General features: G+C 40.2%; 3 protein-coding genes across 3 annotated transcripts; 1 reads left to right on the forward strand and 2 right to left on the reverse strand.

Moving 5' to 3' along the window:
* The first annotated feature begins 2 nt into the window (after nucleotides 1–2).
* rnf115a (ring finger protein 115a) lies at nucleotides 3–7677 on the forward strand. Its single transcript, XM_071469530.1, has 9 exons — nucleotides 3–135; nucleotides 2313–2371; nucleotides 2660–2714; nucleotides 2990–3273; nucleotides 3436–3504; nucleotides 4146–4218; nucleotides 4320–4413; nucleotides 5231–5346; nucleotides 6242–7677. The coding sequence occupies exons 1-9, from the start codon at nucleotides 58–60 to the stop codon at nucleotides 6359–6361; spliced, it is 948 nt and encodes a 315-aa protein (XP_071325631.1). The 5' UTR covers nucleotides 3–57; the 3' UTR covers nucleotides 6362–7677.
* gba1 (glucosylceramidase beta 1) lies at nucleotides 7626–12901 on the reverse strand. Its single transcript, XM_071469528.1, has 12 exons — nucleotides 12741–12901; nucleotides 12488–12613; nucleotides 12205–12396; nucleotides 11972–12118; nucleotides 11140–11273; nucleotides 10885–11057; nucleotides 10705–10794; nucleotides 10456–10603; nucleotides 8947–9171; nucleotides 8391–8554; nucleotides 8172–8288; nucleotides 7626–8089 (listed from the first exon to the last, which is right to left on the reverse strand). The coding sequence occupies exons 2-12, from the start codon at nucleotides 12558–12560 to the stop codon at nucleotides 7984–7986; spliced, it is 1569 nt and encodes a 522-aa protein (XP_071325629.1). The 5' UTR covers nucleotides 12561–12613; nucleotides 12741–12901; the 3' UTR covers nucleotides 7626–7983.
* Nucleotides 12902–13635: 734 nt separating this feature from the next.
* Nucleotides 13636–19213, reverse strand: dap3 (death associated protein 3). The gene is made up of 13 exons (XM_071469529.1): nucleotides 19022–19213; nucleotides 18812–18853; nucleotides 18153–18266; nucleotides 17886–17987; nucleotides 17657–17765; nucleotides 17453–17545; nucleotides 17221–17351; nucleotides 16422–16502; nucleotides 15499–15663; nucleotides 15329–15388; nucleotides 15148–15237; nucleotides 13989–14106; nucleotides 13636–13895 (listed from the first exon to the last, which is right to left on the reverse strand). Exons 2-13 carry the CDS (start codon nucleotides 18848–18850, stop codon nucleotides 13810–13812), a joined length of 1188 nt encoding a protein of 395 aa, XP_071325630.1. The 5' UTR covers nucleotides 18851–18853; nucleotides 19022–19213; the 3' UTR covers nucleotides 13636–13809.
* Between the last annotated feature and the right edge of the window lie 970 nt (nucleotides 19214–20183).

Here is a 20183-nt window from a genome sequence, read left to right on the forward strand (position 1 = left end):
AGCTGTCCTCCGTTTGTGGAGGACCGACGTCAGTGTTTGTGTGCTGGTCTGGGGAAGATGGCGGAGGCTGCGGCTGTTCCCCCGCATCGATTTTTCTGTCACTGTTGTAAAGGAGAAGTAAACCCCAAACTCCCGGTAAGGCAGACGTGTTTCTTTCTTTATCTCTCACACTCTCTTTTGTAATACGTGCAGTTGACAAGTCAGCTTTTGTCCGAAATACCGTTTGTTTCGCTTGGTTGCTACAGCTAAACCCTAGCTAGCCTGTTAGCAGTTAGCGGCGTTTGTTGTTGTTAACTCACTAAATAAACTCGTGACACTCGCAGATGTCTTCTTCAAAAATAAGAAACCAAACGCTAATATCGACAGGTTTTATTATTACATGTTTAAGACAGTTTTGTCAGAGCACTCAACACTTGACATCAGCTTAGGGTTGCTGTGTTTTGCACAAAACAACACAAACAGCTGAGAGAAAGAAGGTCTGTGTTATTACCTTGTCAGTTAATTTTACCTATTGCTGCATTGGTGGTTGTTTGATATTAGGCTATTTTCGTTTACACGTTTTGTTTCTGGTAAAACACACTCTTGATAGGAGGAGATGGGTAATTTTCGGGAACACAATTATGTTTAGTTTCAGTTTTAAAGTCAAAAGTGAGAGCAATATAATTCCTGGACGCTGTCGTGACCTTTTAATTTTACAGACTTTTATTAACTTTTGGATGTTTAAAACTTATTCTCCATCCTAGACAGTTGTGAAAGTTTCAGATTTACACTAATTTGATAGTTTATTGGGTACATCTAGCTAAAACTAAACTAGTCTAACACAACTGCCCAGCAGTAAATCCCAGATTGAAGGATATAATGTTTAGTTTTTCTTGAAACTGTTTTAGAGAGGTGTCGATACAACTTTGTGGTCATTTTGGAAGCTGTTGTTCGCGGTGCTGTTTAATTGTATTGCCTTATACTGACTAGAGCTGAACTAATTAGTCAATTAATCAGTCAGTCAATTGTGAAAAAAATAATCAGCTACAGTTTTAATAACTCATCAACTACTTGAGTTTAAATGCCAGATTTTTTTCATTTCCAGCATTTCACAAGTGGCAAAATTGCTGATTCCCATAGTCTTAACTCATAGTAAACTTAATATCTTTAAGTTTTTGTCTAAAGGTCATGAAAAATGATCTCAAAATGTCAACTAGTTTTTTAGGAGACTGTTAAAAGCATTTTTGATTTTTCCATCAAACGATCTTGTTGTCAGACTGAAACTATGTTTTTATGGTATGGTTGAGGGTAATTCCTGCCTGCGCTGTCATGGACTCTAAACAGGCCTGCTTGTCTCAGGCACACTCAGTCCTGTGGCATGTCTTCGCCGAGCCAAATGACTGCAACACCCGAGTTTATCGCCTCACACTACTATAGTATATCCCAAGGACCACCTCTCAGTCATGTGTCCACTTATACAACAGATAATATAACCTCTGAATAAACGACACACAAATGACATTAGCTGTTTTTACTTAAGGCAGAGTTTTTGTTTGTGACTCTGGTTTCAGAACCACAAAGTTTTGTATGTGAGTTTGAGAATATTATTAATAAGGATTCTGTTTTCGATAGCGCTCAGTCAGCTCCAAATACAATATAATACAAAATAATATTTGGAGGCTCATATTTTTGTGACATTTTTTTTCATTAACACATTATAAAGCAAATATATCAGTCTAATCTCTCATAACCCTGTCTGTATATTAAATACCCCAGGTTGAGAAACCCATGCTCAAGGCAACATATGATTCAGCTGTACCAGGTGGCACTGGAGGGTTTCCTCATTCTATTACAGCAGTTTCTATAACACCGCACACATTAGGTGTGGTTGGCGGACCAGCTTTACCTCCTGGGTTACATTCATAAAACACAGGCTGTCATACAAATCTGGCTGATATTATCCTATCAGAGACAAACTGACTGAGTGTTATTTTGTCTAGAAAACCAGTCAGCACAAGGTCTTTACAATGATTTTATAATCGTAATATCGTAAGATCATGTTATCAAAGAATGATTTTACTAAAGTAGAGCTATCAACTGTAGCTACTCTGATAATCAAGTTATTTGTTTCATTTTTAAAGCAGAAATGTCAAAACATTTATTCCCTGATTTTTCAGTGTGAGAATTTCTTGCTTTTCACTACTTTATATACTTGTCAACTGAATGTCTTCAGGTTCAAGACATATGAATATGTCAGCCTGGGTTCTAGGGAATTTTAATGGGCCTTTTTTGCCGGACCTGTGTGACTCAGTCTTTGTTGTGATTCTTTCCAGGAATACATCTGTCCAAGATGTGATTCAGGGTTCATAGAAGAAGTAACCGAAGACTCCAGGTAAGAGACTTGTATTACTCTGGTTATCTACTGTACATCTCGTCTATAGACAGTATGATCAATTAAGGCCTGTTGGTGTTAGTCTGGAGCAAAAGCAGGCTGAGGGACTTTCAGGTGTTTTCTTGAGCTTACTGTATTAACAAAGAATCTACATATTATGCGGTTGAAGTTTGTAGGCTGATTGTGCATTTTTGTCCCAGGCCATCACTAAACGTGAACATGCGTGTAGGGTTCAGTAAATGTTGCTAATAATGTGTCTTTTGTCCCCTTGTGCGCTGTTTCCCTCAGTCTCCTAGAGGGTGGCGCTAACGGGATAGATGACACAGCCACACAGTTTGCAGAGGTATGAGCTGATCTGAGGGATTCTGGGGGGAACAGGGTGGGGAAGGGGGCAAAGAGGATTTATTGCAATCATTTGATGTGTTTTGATTTATTCTTTCCCCGCTTTCTCCTTTTACCTTTCCTTTGGCCCTTTGTCCTTTATTTTGCCTCTGATTTCTCTCATATTCCTTCTTGCTGCCTGCTTTCCCTTCCTTAATTCCACTTTTTAACTAAAAAACAATTTTTCTTCAAACCACTTCCTGTTTCCTCCTCTGGCGTATCCCAACATCCCTGTAGCTATGGCACCTATTGTTACTGGAGCGGCCATTTACCACAGACAATGACACCCCTGACTCAGAACCTCGGCTCCCTGGAGGACGTCTAGGAAGTCTCAGTGATCTCGGGGGGTTGGGAGGGGGACCAATTGGGGGGTCAGTCCCAGCGGGCCTAGGAGGACCTATGGGGGGTCTACTAGGAGCAGGGGAACACTGGGGTCCAGGACGCCCCCCTCGCCTGCACAGCCAAAGGAGATACCGGTCCAGAGGCAGCAGCAGGCCAGACCGCTCACCCGCTGTGGAAGGGTGAGTAAATGTCTTCTTTTTTCCTTACCATCTTCTTGGCTCTGTTCTCTGCCTTGCATACTCCCACTATAATAATGGCAGTGCTATTTATGCTGTTACAATCCTCCTCTTATTTTTGGCAATGACATTAACCATGCATTTCCTCTTTTTTCTGTGTGCTAGGATTGTGCAACAGTTTCTTGCTGGCCTCTTTGCCAACTCTGGAGTCCCTGGGTCACCTCCACTCTCATGGTAAGATGACATTAGAGTAGCTTCACAGTGGTACTGCTGTTGTCACAGTGGCCTTGTTCAGACCTGATATTAACATGCATCCTGAGAGATCTGATCACAAGTGGTCAGCTCTAAGTTCGTCTGTTCACACCTTGCTTTAAAATGCGTCTCCACATGCGTCTCCAGTAACCCCTTGTGATATGCAAATAAACAGGTATGCAGTGTTGTTTTTAGCCAATCTGACAGAGCATCTGTTGTCAATGTGCTTCTGTGTATGTGTGTGTGTGAGTGAGAGAGAACGAGCGAGAGAGCAAGCGAGAGGTAATGAAAGATTGAGCGAATCAGTGCGTTGCGCACAGCTCTATAGTGAAATCAGGTTTTATCCATTAGAAATAGCAAAATATTTTCGGTTTTTTATTATGAAACGGTCCTTCATTGTGGCCAGGACTCATTTGCATAAACTAAAAGAATGGGACCACATATGGCCCAGACCACCTCCGAATGTGGTCTGAGAGATCGGATCCCAAATGCGTCCTGGGTGCTTTCACACCTGTACTTACACTTGTGATCGGGTCACTCAGGACGGATGTTAATACCAGGTCTGAACAGGACCAGTGTTATAGTACTATTTCTTCAGCTTGAGTTATCTGTGTCTTTTTCAGGACGGGGATGCTGCACTCTAACCCAGGGGATTACGCCTGGGGACAGGGAGGGTTAGATGCTGTGATAACACAGGTAAATCAAACCTAATATAACTTCACCAACTTTGTGTTTGTGTCACCTTTTAATTTCTCTACAGTTTACAAGTGAGTGTGTGTGTGTTTGTGTGTTTGTAGTTACTAGGTCAGCTGGAAAACACAGGACCTCCTCCAGCAGAGAAAGAGAAGATCTCTTCTCTCCCAACTGTCAATATCTCTCAGGAACAAGCAGGTCAGACACACTTAGTAGTTTTTCTATAGATGTATCTGTGCATACAATGTTGTGCATCCTAGCTAAGTGCTATATGCTGTCTAGTCACAAATCAATCAATGATGCCAAGACAGAAATCACTGCAGCATGATGAGCTGTAAGATAAAAATATTCAAAAATAACACTTTCAAGGGGCCAAGCAATACACTCATCTACTAGTCCTTTGTAAATTAGATATTATTTTGTTTTAGTTATGTATGCATACATAGGGACAATGTATGAAATATATACTTTGTTAAAAAAAAAAAAAGGCTAATAACATGATTGTCATTATGTAAATACGTGTCTATTTGTTTAGATGTCTGTGCGGTATTTGGATACAGCATGAACAGGCGCTTGTGTTAATATGCTGTTGCCACCTGCCAAGAGAAGCCTCTGCAACTTGTGTCCGTTTGTGACAAAATGTTCAGTAACTTTGAGAGTATCAACAGTTCTCAGTCCCCTTTTGTACTTCTTGACTTCCTCTTCTGTGTATGCTGTCCTGTTTTACCACTGAGCTGTAACTGTGTGGTTACTTATGCAGCCTAGCTTTTGCAGGCCTGTTGATAGCCGACTAATTAGGATAAATGAAGGTCCGCATGCTTTTCTTTCAGACTTTTGTCTCAGTGTTTTTAGTCAGTCAAACCATCCACCGTACCCTTACACTGTCTTAAATCCTTGTTAAGAAATTTAATGATGCAAACAAATGATGTTTTGATTGTAATGATTTGATGCATGCCTCCTCAAGAAACTGACTGATGATTACCACTAAAAATCAAGTTACTCTTTTCTTCTTTAGACTGCTGTATGGAATGTCCGGTGTGCAAAGAGGACTTCTCAGTTGGAGAGCCAGTCAGACAGCTACCCTGTAACCACTTCTTTCATTCAGACTGTATAGTACCATGGCTGGAAATGGTGAGTCACAACAAAGAAAGCAAAACAGAATAAACTCATGAGCTAGATCTTTAACAACATTTCGTGGTGTAAAGTATATTTTACAGTGCTCATGAGGTGATTGTCACCGACAGCAAATTTGGACACGCTTTGGCTACCTGGTAATTTGCATAGAGACATTAGGGCAAATTTAAAGGGTGAGGTTGGCAGTAGTCTATATTTCTGTTATTGTCTACAAATCCAATGACAAGACCAAAACCAACAATGCATTAATCCAACATCCAATGTCCACAACACTGAAGACATAAATCATAAATAATGGCTCATAATAAATTGTAATTTAAAATATGTATTTTAAATTAATGTAATTAAAATGATTTCCTAAAACAGCTGGGCACTGTAGTTTTCAGCAATTGTTACTTAAACTGGAGTAGTAGTGCAGTGTGTGTTTGTTGGAGACTATCTTCAGTTGCATTTATTTGGTGCCCAACTGAGTATTTACAGCAGTAGGACCCTGTATGTGGAATTAAGTCAAAAATAAACCTTTCCCTTGTTTATGTTAATGAAGGGACATGTTCCCCAGTGCAGTGCTGTGGCTACGACTTTGGCTACATAGGAAATACATGTTAGTTAGTTAAATCCATTGTTGGTATCAGTCCTCTCATGAGATTTGTCGATTTGCTGTTAAATCAATAAATTCATTGTTTAATGCTAAACCCAGGATTACTTTACCCATACTGAACCTACCTCAATCCAACAGTCATTTGACATTGGCTGAGGTGTATTTGACTGACCGGACAGGAAGCTCATGCAACCAAATTATCATGGAGAACAGGACTAAAATAACTTGTTAAAAGTCTTGTGAGAAAACTGCCCAAAGCTAATGTTATGTACATTCTGTTCTGTGGCCACACAGCATGACACATGTCCAGTGTGTAGGAAGAGTTTGAACGGAGAAGACAGCAGCAACGAGCCCCCATCACAGTCCCCCTCCCTCTCTATGGACCCTCGCACACAGGAGAGATGGTCCTTCTGAGACTTCTTATTCTTTCTTATCCCTCGGTTCTCCACGCCTACATTCTACAACACACCGAGAAGACAGAGACGCTTCTCACTTTCCTCTGTTCATCTCTGTTGCAGTCATAATCATCTCAGTCTGATTATTATTTTCTTTTGTATTTTTATTTTCTATTTCAATGCCTTTCTCCTCGACCATGTACACAAATACCCAAACAGACGTCTTAATAGTCCTTTGAGGTCTGCTAGATCTTTTTTTTTTTTTTGCCTAATAACAAACCAGCCTAGATTGATGATGATCAAGCCCATGTCATCTCTACTTCCACCTCTCAAGCAAACTCCTTTTCCATCTTTCTTGAAATGCACTGCTGCAATACACTCTTGTGGGGAAATGCCAGACTTTATATCACATACCATTTCCTCTTTACTCACCCGATGATTCGCTAAAACCTGCAACTGAGCCCTGTACGGCATATGGGAATACAGTAGGGGTTACTTTTACGTTTGGCATTTACAGAGTCTGGACCTAACAACATGAACACCTATAGCCCTACAATAAATGTTCTGTTTATGAAGGGTTTAATGTTACATTTTTGTTGAGATTGTGACAGGAAGATGTTGATTGGACCATGGTGATTAATTCTGTTGGTGTTTTATTGCATCACATTGTAAGGGTGTTAATGTTATTGTGTCCATCCTCTGTAGTGCTGCTATTCAGTAAAGAATACAAGTACTTTATAGAAATCATGTTGAGTTGCTGCTGATTAATGGCAACAAATGGAAGCTTTGACATCGAATGAAAGCAAGGGATTCTTCACATCTTTTGAGATTCTTCTACATCAAAAAAGAAAAATCTAAAATGTACCAGTAAGGGAATGAAATTAAAAATCTATAGCGCTCACACCATTATATAATGCTTTGGATTTCAACATACTCCTCCTGGTGTATATATGATAAACAGATGGAACCCCTCTGTCATTTTATTCCTCTGTTTATGACCGTCTTTTGTTTCACATTTTTATCACCTTTTTTTTTTTGGTGTAAATAATTTTAGTCCAACTACCTATGGTTTGCAAAGGAAAAAAAAACATTGAGAATGGAGACACAAATGTGAAATACCTGGTTATTGAAACTGTATATTATATATATGAAAAAAATGTCTATGAGGTATTAATAAATTGACAAAAAAATTGTCATAGTTTAATTTTCATTCCTCTTTACACAAGTCATCTTAAAATCCTGTTTACATCAAAAGATTGTAAAACATTAGATGTGACGCTGAATATTTTAGAACAATGTGATTTATTAAAATTCAAAGATTAAATGGCAACAAAAGAAGGCATTTACAAACTGTACATTATTTATATGATTTCCTCTGAGATTTGAAATGGTGACAACAAAGCATCTTATTAGCTGGAAATCAAGGCAAATTTCAAGGCAAACAGGTCATTCTGGTGAGTTGATACATTCATTAGTTCCAAGTACCATCCCTGATAAGAATTGGTGCATAAAGGCATATTAAGATTTCAGTTGAATGTCAAATGAGTCAAGGTTAATTTAAGTGACCAACGGAATCAATCTGTGCTATGCTGAAAAAGCGGGGCAGATGGTAGAAATATATCTATGTCCTCGTATTCATGGTCAGTGTGTGTTCCAAGCAAGAGTGAGCAATGAACGAGCCGGAGCAGTGGAGCTGATGTAACCCACAGCCGGATCCCAGACTTCAAACTGGATCACTGATGACGACCTACAAAACAAACACGTGCACACATAGTTCAGTACAATCCAATATCATTTACACATATTCAAACAGATTTGATGTACAGTACCTGTTGAGTATGATGAGCACTACTGAACCATCTGGTCTGGTGAAGGCAGTGTATTCCAGGTCTGTTTCCTGACTGGCAGACACCCCCACTCTCTGAGACCCCTCCCACAAGAACTTACTGCGTAAAAAGGAGATTTATGTGGTTCCCATTAGACTTGTGACACCTTGTGATGATGGAACGGGTCAAACAGGAGAGACAGTGTGAACAAACATGTACTACCTGAAATGGGCCATGCTATAGAAAGTTGGCTGCTTGTAGAAGATGTCGCGGTTTGCGTCCACTATAACAGGGCTGTCAACAAAATTTTTAACCCAGTTTGGCCCACCAGTCTGGTCCAACGCCAGGTTCCAATCAGTCCAGCCCACCACATAATGATTTAAGTCCTGCCATGAAGAAAACACCCACAGCTCAGTATCTAGTTGGTGCTGTGTAACTTTGTACGAAGTGTTTTGTTTAAAAACAACACATCTACATAAACAAATCCCTCCTGATTCTCATAACATCTAGAGGCTGAATGCACCCGTGCAAAAGGGATAGAATGGATGGAGTCCAATTTCCTTTGAGACAGTGAAGACAGAAGAAACAAGACACCAGTTCCAGCTTGCTTTGATGGCCTGCAGGCAGTTTGTGCAGCAGAGTGCAACTTGCAAACCTGCAGTGCAGCATCAGGGGAGGTGACTCACCTTTGTGAAACAGCTCACAGCTTGTCAAATCTCACATCCACGGATCTGACTGGACAAGCATAACTCACATGTACAAGATAAGATGATCATACCTCCATAATGTCCCATGCGTACTGTTCAGCCCTGCTCCAGCTCCCCAGCTTCACCCCTCTGTCTAGTGGTTTCCACCCAGCACAGGCCTCCGTGCCAAACAGATAATACTCTGGAAAGAGATGGTGGGTGGTTCCCAGGCTTATCTTAGCTGGGACAAAGTTATCCATGTACCAGTGAACTGCCACACCGTGAATGTACCTTCCTGCATGAACATCATTTAGGACCTGCAGGGACAAGGAAAGGAAAAAGCTTGAGTGAAAGATGAGTTTCCACATAAAATGCAGGCAAAAAAGGGCATCAAAGTCCTTTTTTCGGGGGACCAGCTTTGGCTCAGGAGGTCGTCCAGGTTGTCAACTAATCATAAAATCAGTGGTTCAATCCCCAGCTCCTCCAGTTCATATGTTTAAGTGTCCTTGGGCAAGTCGCTGAACCCTTAATTCATCAGTGTATGGGTGAATATGACGTATTGTAAAGCGCTTTGAGTGGTCTTGAAGAATAGAAAAGCGCTATATAAATTAAGCCCATTCACTGTTTATTTATTGAAAAGTCTTAAAAAGGTCTTTTGAGTTATTAAAAACTCCTCTAAATTTCATTCACAACATATTTTCTCTTGCCTTCTTTAGACAGTACAATTATTTTAAAAATGTTTTTGCATCAGGAGCCTTTATAAACCAATAAACAAAAAGTGGGATTGTTTTGACTGTGGATTATTCATGCAGGGATGCTTTTTTTTTTTTAATCCATTTTATGGCGTTTCAGTCAGCACCATTAGAGCTGCTGCAAACACTGTCAATATTGCTGGCTACAGTAGTTAGATAGCTTATCGTCTCATAATGAGCAATAGCTGATTTGAGCAAAAGCGTAAATTAATCATTTCTATCCAGACTGAGTTAATATGAATATAAACTGATTATATCATTAGGAATTATTGTTATATGCTGCTGGGAAGTTCTGAGAAAGTGTGTATATATCAATTCTAGGCCAAATTGCCCCTACTGGTTTTCCATCATACTTTCATCCTTTGGGTGGTATGACTGTGAATCGAAGTATTAAATTGTGCAGTAATAAAATGGTTTGAAAAAAAGTCTTAAATTTAACTTGGCGAACTCTGTTTTTTTCTTGTGGAATGTTTTAGGAGCCGCTCAGCTACTACACAAAACACCTTTCTTCAGGTAGATGTCTATCTGATACATTGTCAGTTTTAGATTGGATCCCAAAGATGCGGGACTGGTAGTAAAGGGTCCATTATTCCCACAGCTGCATCCCCACAGAGTGAGTGAACCTTTCCCGCAGCATTTAAACACATTTACCTCACTTTATACCTTTTATACTGTGTTGAACATAAAGTTATTATGGTCTTAAGATGTTATAGTCTTCTTTCATCAAGGTCTTTTGTCATATGAATTCTATGCTGAAGAGTTCTGATTTGGTCTCTGCAACAGCAGTGTAGCCTCAGGTATGTAAAGGTTTACTATGGCCTTTCCTGTCATATCTGTCCTTGGACTCACCACTTTGGCCCAGTGAGGCAGCAGCAGGCGGTTGTCATCCAGTATGAGAACGTGTGTGTGTGGGTATGATGAAGCATGCAGGGCAGGGCCCAGGTCCAGAGCCACCCAGTCCCGCTGCTCCTCAGGCGTGAAGCCCAGAGCCTGAAAACTGCAGTGAGACAAAAATACTTCTCAGTCTGTTGTGAAGCCATGAGGATGTTTAGTAATGTTTTGTATGAAATGCAGTTGAAAAATGAATTGAAGAGAGACCTGTAGTTTGTTATCTGTCCTGCAGAGGGCTCATTCCCTGTGGTCAAAGCCCAGAAGGTCAAGTTATATTTAGCATATTCCTCAAGGAATCTGAGAGGACAGATTAAAGCAACCATCAGAATACATTTCCCTTGTATCAAACATTACCTACATGTGACATCACTTTAAGGCTCCTGTCACCTGATATAGTACTGAGCCCATGTTTTATACTCTTTGCCACCAGGCTGGCCCTTCAGGGAGCCCTTTCCTATGAGTGCACCATTAGTTTTCATCCAGGCGGGGGCGCTCCAGGCACTAGCCAGCAGAGACAAGGGGCGAGGAGACAAGGCCTGAGCACGCTGCAGGAGAGGGATCTGAGGAGAAGAGGAGGTCAGATAAGAGGGATAGACTGATGGACATGTGCGTGTGTTGTGTGTAAGACAAAGAGAGGGAGACCTTCATGTTGATGTCCTCATGGGCCAGAGTGAAGTTGTCCAGGTTATAGTCTCCAGGTGTGTCAGCATAGGTGTACTGACGAGTGGAGAAGTCACAGCTGGCCATGGGGACTCGCACCACACTGTAGCCGATACCTGCCAGAGACACACCAGTAGTAACAACAAAGGCTAGGTGATCTAAGTCTAGATGTAAGCGCATGTAAGTGTTGCCCCTGGCAACAACTATAACTGCTCCTGTTGGCCTCAAGAAGTGGAGGCTACTGTATAAACAGATAATGAATGAACATATAGTATAACACAGTTGAAACTATATGAGATATGTCTTCATAGGAGAAGTTATAATTGTTGATCTTTTTTTGTGGAACAGTTCATGACTCTGAACATTAGTTTCAATATTTTCTAAGGGATTCTTTATACATTTGCCATATCATGATATCTATGCACATATTAAAAACAAACAGCCTTATTGAAATCATGATAATGTTGTAACCCATACAGCCCAACCCTAATAACAACTGATATGAGTAATACTGGACAATGTTGATGCTTATGATGATGATTCTGATGATGTGTGACCCCTGTAACAGACACCTCTCGCAGACTGTGTGAAATGTTATATTCATTATGTCGGAGGTGTTGCTTTGTGCGAAACACTGATTTCTGATATATTCATATATGAAAAATGCAAAAGCAAGAATAATACATTTGTATCTACTTCCTGAATATTCCTAGAAGGAACATTTACATCATGCTTCTCTGATGCATTACCTTGTTATTGCAAAGCAGCCACCAGTCTACAGAGGTGGCCACACACTTTTACCTATGTAGTGTACCTTTACTAGAGAAATACTGCCGTAACAGCTGGTCCTGTGCACCGGCAGAAAGGGACAGGATGTTGATGGCTGCTGCGTCTGTCATAGCTCCACCAAATCCTCTGATCTTCTGGTACTTCTGGTAGGGAACGATAGTCAACCTGAGGCCTGACAGAGACACATAAACAGAAGAGATAATCTGTACCTGCTCCAGCGCTACTGACAGCTCACCAAAAGCCCACCCCATCACTCACCTGCCCCAGTGCTGTTTGCCTGGACCTGACCCAGGCCTGGCTCCAGTCTGCTGCCCGCCATGCTGCTCAGGTAGGAGGAGTACTGTCCCAGTGGAGGCAGTGTGACTGACCCAACACTGTCACAGTAGGTTGAATTACACTCACACACCACTGAGTCATGTCCAAAGTTTCTGGCGACACATTTATTGCTTTCTGGGTGAAGAAGGCACATGACTGTGATTATTCTGTTACACTTTGAACTGGTGAAGCACATAAGAGAAGTAACAGCATCATGTTGTGTTACCTGTTGAGAGGGTCACTTGTGCTGGGAGGAAAACAAGGGCCAAAAGCACAGCCGATGGCGACGACAACGCCATTTTATCTTGACACAAAGTAGATCCAGGTTACATTGAACTAAACACAGGTTAATCTGCGTCAAAAGGCAAAACACAAGTTAACAATGACCCAGCTGCTGTTTATGCAGCTCACACACACACACACACACACACACACACACCTCATTGTCGTTCAGAGCACTTCACAGCTGATTATCTCACCTCAGAGGGTCCTGACAGAAACTCTGACATGCCCTGTTAGTCCGTCCAGATATCTACACTCCGCCGTCACCTGGCGTCCGTCCAGCCTGCCATACCGGAGCCCGTGTCCCCGCCGGGTTGTTGTGAAGAGAAATGGGAAATTCAGCCATGTGACCCCGTACCCTGTCACGTGAACACCCCTGCAACCAAGCGTACCTGCGGCCAGGTGGCGCTGCTCCTTCAGCTAGGGCACAGGAAAATACACTTCTGTGCTTCGTTGATTATTCTGATCACATTTCTATAAGGTTTTTTTTTGTTTGTTTGTTTGTTTTTTTTTTACGCGTTTTTGATCCAGTTGAGCTGCTTAAGTGACGTTGGCTTTGGGAAATATTTTATGAATGGGATCTTAAGACCGTTTTGCTCCATCTCCGCATCACTTTTCCTTCTAGTTTCCCCAAGTGTCATGTGTAGAAAAATAAATGGTAATAACTTTACTGGCAGATAATGAACTATTTTCCAAAACAAAACTTTTTCAGTGGTAATTAATGCGATTTGCGTCTTTTTCCAAGGCATCTGAATGCTAATAAATAGTTTAGTAAATACTAATAGTATAGTTTTGTTTTTATTGTTTGTATCTATGTTCACGTTTAATTGTTTTAGTTATTGTATATAATTCAGGTTTAAATTCTATGGTTTTTGTATATACATAAATTCTAAGATTTATGTAAAGAGGCTGCTGTGACTGCAATTCCTCTTTGGGATTAATATAATCCATCTCTCTATCCATCTACTAGCATTTAACAATTGCATGTTGAACTCAATAAACAGTTCCCCTCTCAGAGAAGAAAAAGAAGGCAAAAGTTCTTCCTAATGGATTCCAACTAAATCTGTTTTCAGAATTAAAAATAGACTGTACTTTTTTACTTTGTTCAGCATTTTATTATCAAAGTAACACACATGCATCATAATTTACACATTATAGACATTGACATTTGTATGTTTATATATTTCCAGGACACTGATATTGTGTGTGTGTATGTGTGTGTGATATTTGTGTTTGTATGTGTGTGATTTAAGCCTGTCTGTGACTTCACAGGAAGGCACAAATTCTTTCCAACATCGTTGGATTTCTGTTGCTCAAAAAGATGAGTTCTTTCTTCCCTTCCTCTGTTCGGCCTGAAGAAAAAAAAAAAATCAAAGTTAGTTCAACAGCATCACTTGCATGTCAATAGTATGTCATAACAAAGCATCAACATCATTATTATTTACTCTGTGGATGCTGCAGCCACTGGCGGTCCATATAATAAAGGTAACAGCTCTCAAACTCCTTCTCACTGTAGTTGGGCACTGACACCGGGACAAACGGGTCCATGCTGTCAAAACCCCTCTGATGAGCAAAACACAGACAGGAAGTCAAAATACAGGAAATCAAACCTGTCGTCTTTAGATGTGTTTGAATCCATCATTGGTTTCAATTGCATGTTGAGAGATGCAACATGATCACAAACAGTATCACTTGTATGATCACAATAAATTCAATCTGAAGAATACAGACATAATAATGCACACCACAAGCCCTGTCAGAATTCAAACAAAAACAGATATCAGTATTTATGTAATTCAGATGCATAGCTGGAAGAAATCAGTAATGCATATTTTTAGATGTGTATTAAAAAATCATTAAAAAAGACAAGTTGAAGTCAAGCCCACATGATCGGTGGTCATGGACAGAGGTCTAAAAGGTTCATTTTTCCAATTATAACATCAACATTTTTTATTTGGCTCTGGTATAAAACCCTACTTTGAGTTTTACAGTTCAATCATTGTCCAACATAAATGAAAGAGGTGGGTGACGATGATGGATTTACTTGTCCATTAGGAAATTGATCTTGTGACATGCAGCAGACAGCAGATAAATACGCCTGCAATAAATAATATAATGCACAACAACACAACACTGCCAAAAGGTACAGCTTTCAGCAACAGAACAAACTGAACAAGGCAGACAGGATGGAAACACATTTAAGGTAATTCTGGTAAAGTTTCTGTTCCACAAAGCATTTCCTTTATGCTTCTCCAGTTTGTAAAGAGGGATGGTCTGTATATGCAAAACAAAGCGTGAGACTCATCTTTTGTTGATTGTCACAAGTAATTTTTCACGCACATGTTCACAGACAACATAAAGGTGAGATACTCGCAACAAAGTGACAACAAAGCATAACCATTGTGTCTTGTGTGTATCACTAATAAACAGCTTTGGCCCCTGAACCTGCTGATTGGAGTGATGCAGTCCTGAGGTCAGAATTGCAATATCCTGACTAATGACCTCTCTTAGTAAAAAAAAAAAAAAAAAAAAGACAAACTTATCTGCTGTCAGAGTTTGAAGGTGCTATAGATTTTTAAAAAGTACAATAAAATGACCTCTGACCTCTCCCAACAGCTCTTGAGGCAAGTAGGCAGATTTTGAAATGTAGAGAGCGCCCGTCTGACACACAGTGGCGATGATGGCACCTCCAGTCTGAGACAAGAGAGTAAGTGTTAATGACAAGAAAGAGGAAGATAATAATCTCATGTAGCTATGGTCAACGCCTTTAGTGTGTTCTTCTCACCCAGTCGTTCTTCATCATCTTCCTCAGGTTATAAACCAAAGTGAGCTCCTCTGGATCCACCTGATGATGATGATGAGAGAGAGACACACATGAGACTTCCTGTCAGTGGAAAGTGAAACAGCATGAAGATAAGGATGAGGCGTGACAGGACTGTTAATATATTTCCTCACAGTGCTCTTATCCTCCTTCTTGATGGTGGATCTTCCCCAAAGGGCATTGACACCATCCACAGCCACAGCCAGGCGGAAGTTTGACTCCGGCTGCCCACTTTGCAGCCTGAGTTCCTTCATCACCGCCCCCACTACATCACTGCTGCTCTTCACACGAGATATACCCTACAGCAAAGAAAACACCATCAAAGCCTGTTGTATTATGTTGGAAATCTTTAGGACAGAAATAGTAACAATAGTAACAATAAATCTAAGAAACTGAGTTATGGTCAAGTAGCACAACTTCTTTAATTTTAAGCCTGTCAACATTCAACAGTTTAATACGGATGCCAAAACTGGAGCTCTGAAACTGATTCAGCGAGAAAGAAAATACATCTGTTAGTCTAACCTTTGTTAAATAATGTCCTGTTAGTTTGCTGGTTATCAGAACATGATCTAATCACATTAATAACCCACAACAACCTCACAGTAACACCAGCAGTCACCTAAAAATAAATTCACTGACCAGTCAGATACAACAAACCAGCACTTGTGTCCCAAAGCTCACCTTATATTAGAGCAAATGATGTGCTAAACAATAACAGAGCAAAATGACTGAAAAAGGTGAGAAATGTACAGGCTACAAATAAATGTACTGCTTGTTTTGGCCTTTGTCAGTGTACGGTACAAAAATATTGTGCTGATCCATCACCATGCTCAGTTCATCAGCTATTGATCATCACTAAGCACAGGCAAGGTAAGAGATGAAACTTTATCGATCCTTGTGGGGAAATAAGTCCGGCAGAGGGAAAGAATAGGTAACAGATAGAAATATGAAGAAGTCTTGGAGGATTAGATAAACCACAGCTCCAACAAGCAGAAAAAGAAAGAGATGAGGGCAGGACATCCAGGCTCCTATTTACTTGCACAGTGAGAGGACTCACCTGATCCACCAGCTGTCCTAGCAGACTTCCCTCCTCAGTGAACTCTCTCTTTGTCCACACATAACGCTGCTTTGTCTTTATCTGGGAAGGAAACAGCACAGTGTCACTGACCATTTCTATATGGACTAGGTTCTCATCCGAGTTTCTGCACTGGGTTTCTTTCCCCACACTGGAAATGTGGAAAGTAAGATTTGTAGTTCATATAAAGTTATAAATGTTCCACAATCAGTTCCATGACAATAATTACACCAATTAATATCTCAAACAACAATTTTTAAGCTGCACAATGTTTTGTTTCAATTACATTACTTGCATTTGTGTCAACATGCTTAAGATTACTTAAGTCTTTATAAGCTTTATATAGATTGCAAACCTATACCATTTAGATTCCTTTTGACATGCCATAGAGCAGGGTCTGACTTTGTACTGATCACAATAAAATGTTAGACTTCTCCCTCAACTAAAAAAATCTCGAACTCCATCATGCTCTTCTGTTGTTACTGTGCTATGCAAAGAAACTGTAATTCAGAGTCCTTTTTACTGCTGTACACATGGGTAGGTTCAGGTGGTATCGTCAAGGAGCATTACGTGCATCAGCAACTGCTGTGAAGACGCAGCGGCAGCTCATTTAATGCCCATTAATACCCAAGTGCTTATTAATAATGTGACAAATTTTGTAAAACGCCACAAGCCTTCTACATATATTCAGAATCATTTTGTTTATACTGTTAAATTGCAGCCAATATAAATATGATCTGGAGCTGATGTTTATAAAGGCACACTGGTTCAAAATCATTACCTTTGAAAGGAATTTCTCATTGGTGGTCCTGAAGCTGCGTAACCATTCAACGGCTTGTAATGGCTGGTCAAAGCGAGAGGTGTTATAGGATGAGGGCAGCAGCTCTTTACAGTTCTTCACCCAGAGGTGGGCTGTATAATAAAAAAATACACAGAAGATTCAAAGCGGTTAACTACTCAAACTTTCTGGTTACCGGTCGGCCATCTGTTATGTGTGACTGTGTCTGTCTCACCGTCAGGAATATGCATCACCAGCCATCCCTGTGTGTAGCAGAAGTGGACTGTGTGACAGAGAGACATTGTCTTCCCAGTACCCTGCAACCCATCTAGACAACTTGATAAGGTCAACAATAGCAAACAAATCAGTATCTTTAAGAGAAGAAGAGTGTGTTCAATTCTCTCTCTGTGCGAGTGTGATTGTGTGTTTTGAAGGATACAAAATAAATATCGCTGTGCAGGTTTGCTGTAGTCTGTTTTCTTCAGGTATGAGATGACCTCCAGAGCTGGCTGCCTCACCATTACACAGGCTTCATTGAACGTCTTCACCTATAAAACCATACATGAAAACTTGTCTTCATTGTAGACATTTAAACAAGTCACAAACTATTGTCTATGATCCAGCAGAACAAATTTAAATTGTGCATTGACACAAACAATAATTCCCACCTGCTGTTGATAGCGCCAGGGGAGGCCATGAGTGAACAGAGCCTGGACGTCTGCAGAGGGTAGAGTATAATACTGTCCTAAATGTTTCTCAGATTGACAAGCCTGGAAAGACACAAACAGTGAGATCACCAGCTAAAATCATAAGTACTATACAGACAACTGTTGCTACAAACACAAAAACTGTTGCAACTAGGCAACGCTACTGTGTGTTCACTCTGTCTGTTAGCACCGTAGTGAGGATGTTATTTGTCTGAACCATCCACTCACCGGATCACTCTCCTGCGTTCTGATAACAGAGAAAGGCTCAGGTTCAGACTCTACAGCCACAGCCTCCTGCTGCTGCCCACATCTACTGACATGAAGGGTCCTTACATGTGTTACCTGCAAGTATTGAGATTACAATTATATATATATGACAAAGTACAGCAGGAAATCATTTCATTTCAGACCCTGATACCTGAGAATTTTTGGCGGCGTTTAACCATTTTTGCTTGAACAAAATATATATATATATATATATATATATATATATCAAATTGACAATTATTATGTTGATGGGCTACTTATAAATCGACAAATAATTTTATTTCTAGTTTGCTTAATACTCCTTTTGACCATTTTAAATAATTACTAAATGATAGTGTAACTAACACTATGAGGCAGTATTTTTTGATAGTGTATACACTGTAAACCAAACTTTACAGTGTAATAACACGTTACCTTACCCACGTATGGATTTGTTTACTAGGCTTATTGACAGGCATGTAAATCAACAAATGAACGGCTGCAACATTTCCTCCCTTGCGTTGTAAACAGAGCAGCTGGCCTCGGTAAAAAAAATGTCTTAAAGGGATTATTGTTAATGAACAGTACAGGTTATGTGTCTGCAGCTTCTCACTTAAACCTCTTGTTAACAGTGACCTCACCGTTTGCCGTAGTCTAAGGGATAGTCTGTGAAGTGCCATGACCTGAAACAAGAAGGAAGACATGAGGATAAGTCATATTTCAGAGACCATGGGCACCAAAGCAGCAGGTAATGTGCAAATTCACACCACAGCCCTGTAACCTTGCGTAAACTCTTAGCTAACAGCTAACATCAGCAATGCAGAGCTAGGAGGGCACATAAAACCGTTTACCTGCGTTCAAGCTCATTAAATGTCCACTGGCGAAGTCTTCGGGTAATGTCATCAAGAGAAAAACGTCTCGGGTATTGGGTTAAGTGTAGAGTAAACCGCACACCTCCAGGCCAAGTCAATGTGCCAGAGCTGCCATGGACACCGCCATCATGCAGTACAAAGTAGGAAGTGACGTCACGCCATCGCAATTCTGTTTGGCCAATCAGGTGCCGAGAGCCAGGCGACAACATCAGAGGAAAATGGAGTTTATCAGACTTTGACATGTTTCACCTGTAAATACAATCCACGCAGGTCGATTTATGAAAGCTGTGGAGGTGTTCAGTGCATAGTAACCACTTTAACAGCACTGAATAGGGATGTTTTGACAGGAGTCCTGTGAGATTTTGCCTACTTTGTATTTTTTTAAACGAATTGCAAAGCCCAGAGGGGCAAGTATAGTTCTTTCAATTTAATGATCCCAGTTAAGTAATGTATCTGTAGAGATTAAGGGAGATTAAGAAAAAAATTACACGCCTCTTTTGAAAAGGAGATATCCATTATGAAAAAAGGTGTATACCAACACAATTCTCAGGGCTAACTTGCATTACATCTCCCTCTTTGTTATCTTTTTGAAGTATCAATATCCACACTTTGCTCCACATTTTCATATTTCACATTGCTCCAGTTGTCATTTCCCATGTTTCATATTCTATTTTTAATTTTTAATTAATTCTACGTCATTCCTTGCTTTTCCACTTCCTTTCATCTAAATTTTCTCTTTATAATGTTCCTACTTTGAAAATATGTCTTTGTATTTTTCTCTGTTATTACTTGCATTAGGCACAGTCTATGGATATAGTAACTAAACATTTCACTGCACAAATGTGTGTGTGACAAATAAATCTTTTAATCTTTCTTTTAATTTTTTAAAAACATATTTAGTTATCAACTCACTGGAAGTGACACACATGGTCTATAGCAAACATCTTACGAATAATCGTGATGTGAAATGTAAAGTCAGGCCTGGTTACCACGCAGGCAAAGAGGGAAGCTGCTCCTAGTTGTACACTACTTGATTTAATTCAAATTCGTTTAGGAATATGCACCGCTAAAATACAATATCAGCTAAGATGTTCCTGAATTTTTATCTAATCTGTGTCGAAATCTAGTTGTGGTTTAGTTA

This window comes from Trachinotus anak, unplaced genomic scaffold (genome assembly GCF_046630095.1).
Source record: "Trachinotus anak isolate AG129_WGS33_773 ecotype Australia unplaced genomic scaffold, CSIRO_AGI_Tana_v1 ptg000032l, whole genome shotgun sequence".
In the NCBI taxonomy this organism is placed as follows: Eukaryota; Metazoa; Chordata; class Actinopteri; order Carangiformes; family Carangidae; genus Trachinotus; species Trachinotus anak.

Coding starts and splice junctions, on each gene's coding strand:
- rnf115a (XM_071469530.1), top strand. CDS start 58: ATGGCGGAGGCTGCGGCTGTTCCCCCGCATCGATTTTTCTGTCACTGT. Junction 2,715..2,989: donor CAGCCACACAGTTTGCAGAG/GTATGAGCTGAT, acceptor ACATCCCTGTAG/CTATGGCACCTATTGTTACT. Junction 5,347..6,241: donor TAGTACCATGGCTGGAAATG/GTGAGTCACAAC, acceptor GTGGCCACACAG/CATGACACATGTCCAGTGTG.
- gba1 (XM_071469528.1), bottom strand. CDS start 12,560: ATGGCGTTGTCGTCGCCATCGGCTGTGCTTTTGGCCCTTGTTTTCCTC. Junction 12,119..12,204: donor GGCAAACAGCACTGGGGCAG/GTGAGTGATGGG, acceptor TGTCTCTGTCAG/GCCTCAGGTTGACTATCGTT. Junction 10,795..10,884: donor TGGGCTCAGTACTATATCAG/GTGACAGGAGCC, acceptor CTGTCCTCTCAG/ATTCCTTGAGGAATATGCTA.
- dap3 (XM_071469529.1), bottom strand. CDS start 18,850: ATGGCACTTCACAGACTATCCCTTAGACTACGGCAAACG. Junction 18,267..18,811: donor CCCTTAGACTACGGCAAACG/GTGAGGTCACTG, acceptor CAATACTTGCAG/GTAACACATGTAAGGACCCT. Junction 14,107..15,147: donor CTCAAGAGCTGTTGGGAGAG/GTCAGAGGTCAT, acceptor TTTGCTCATCAG/AGGGGTTTTGACAGCATGGA.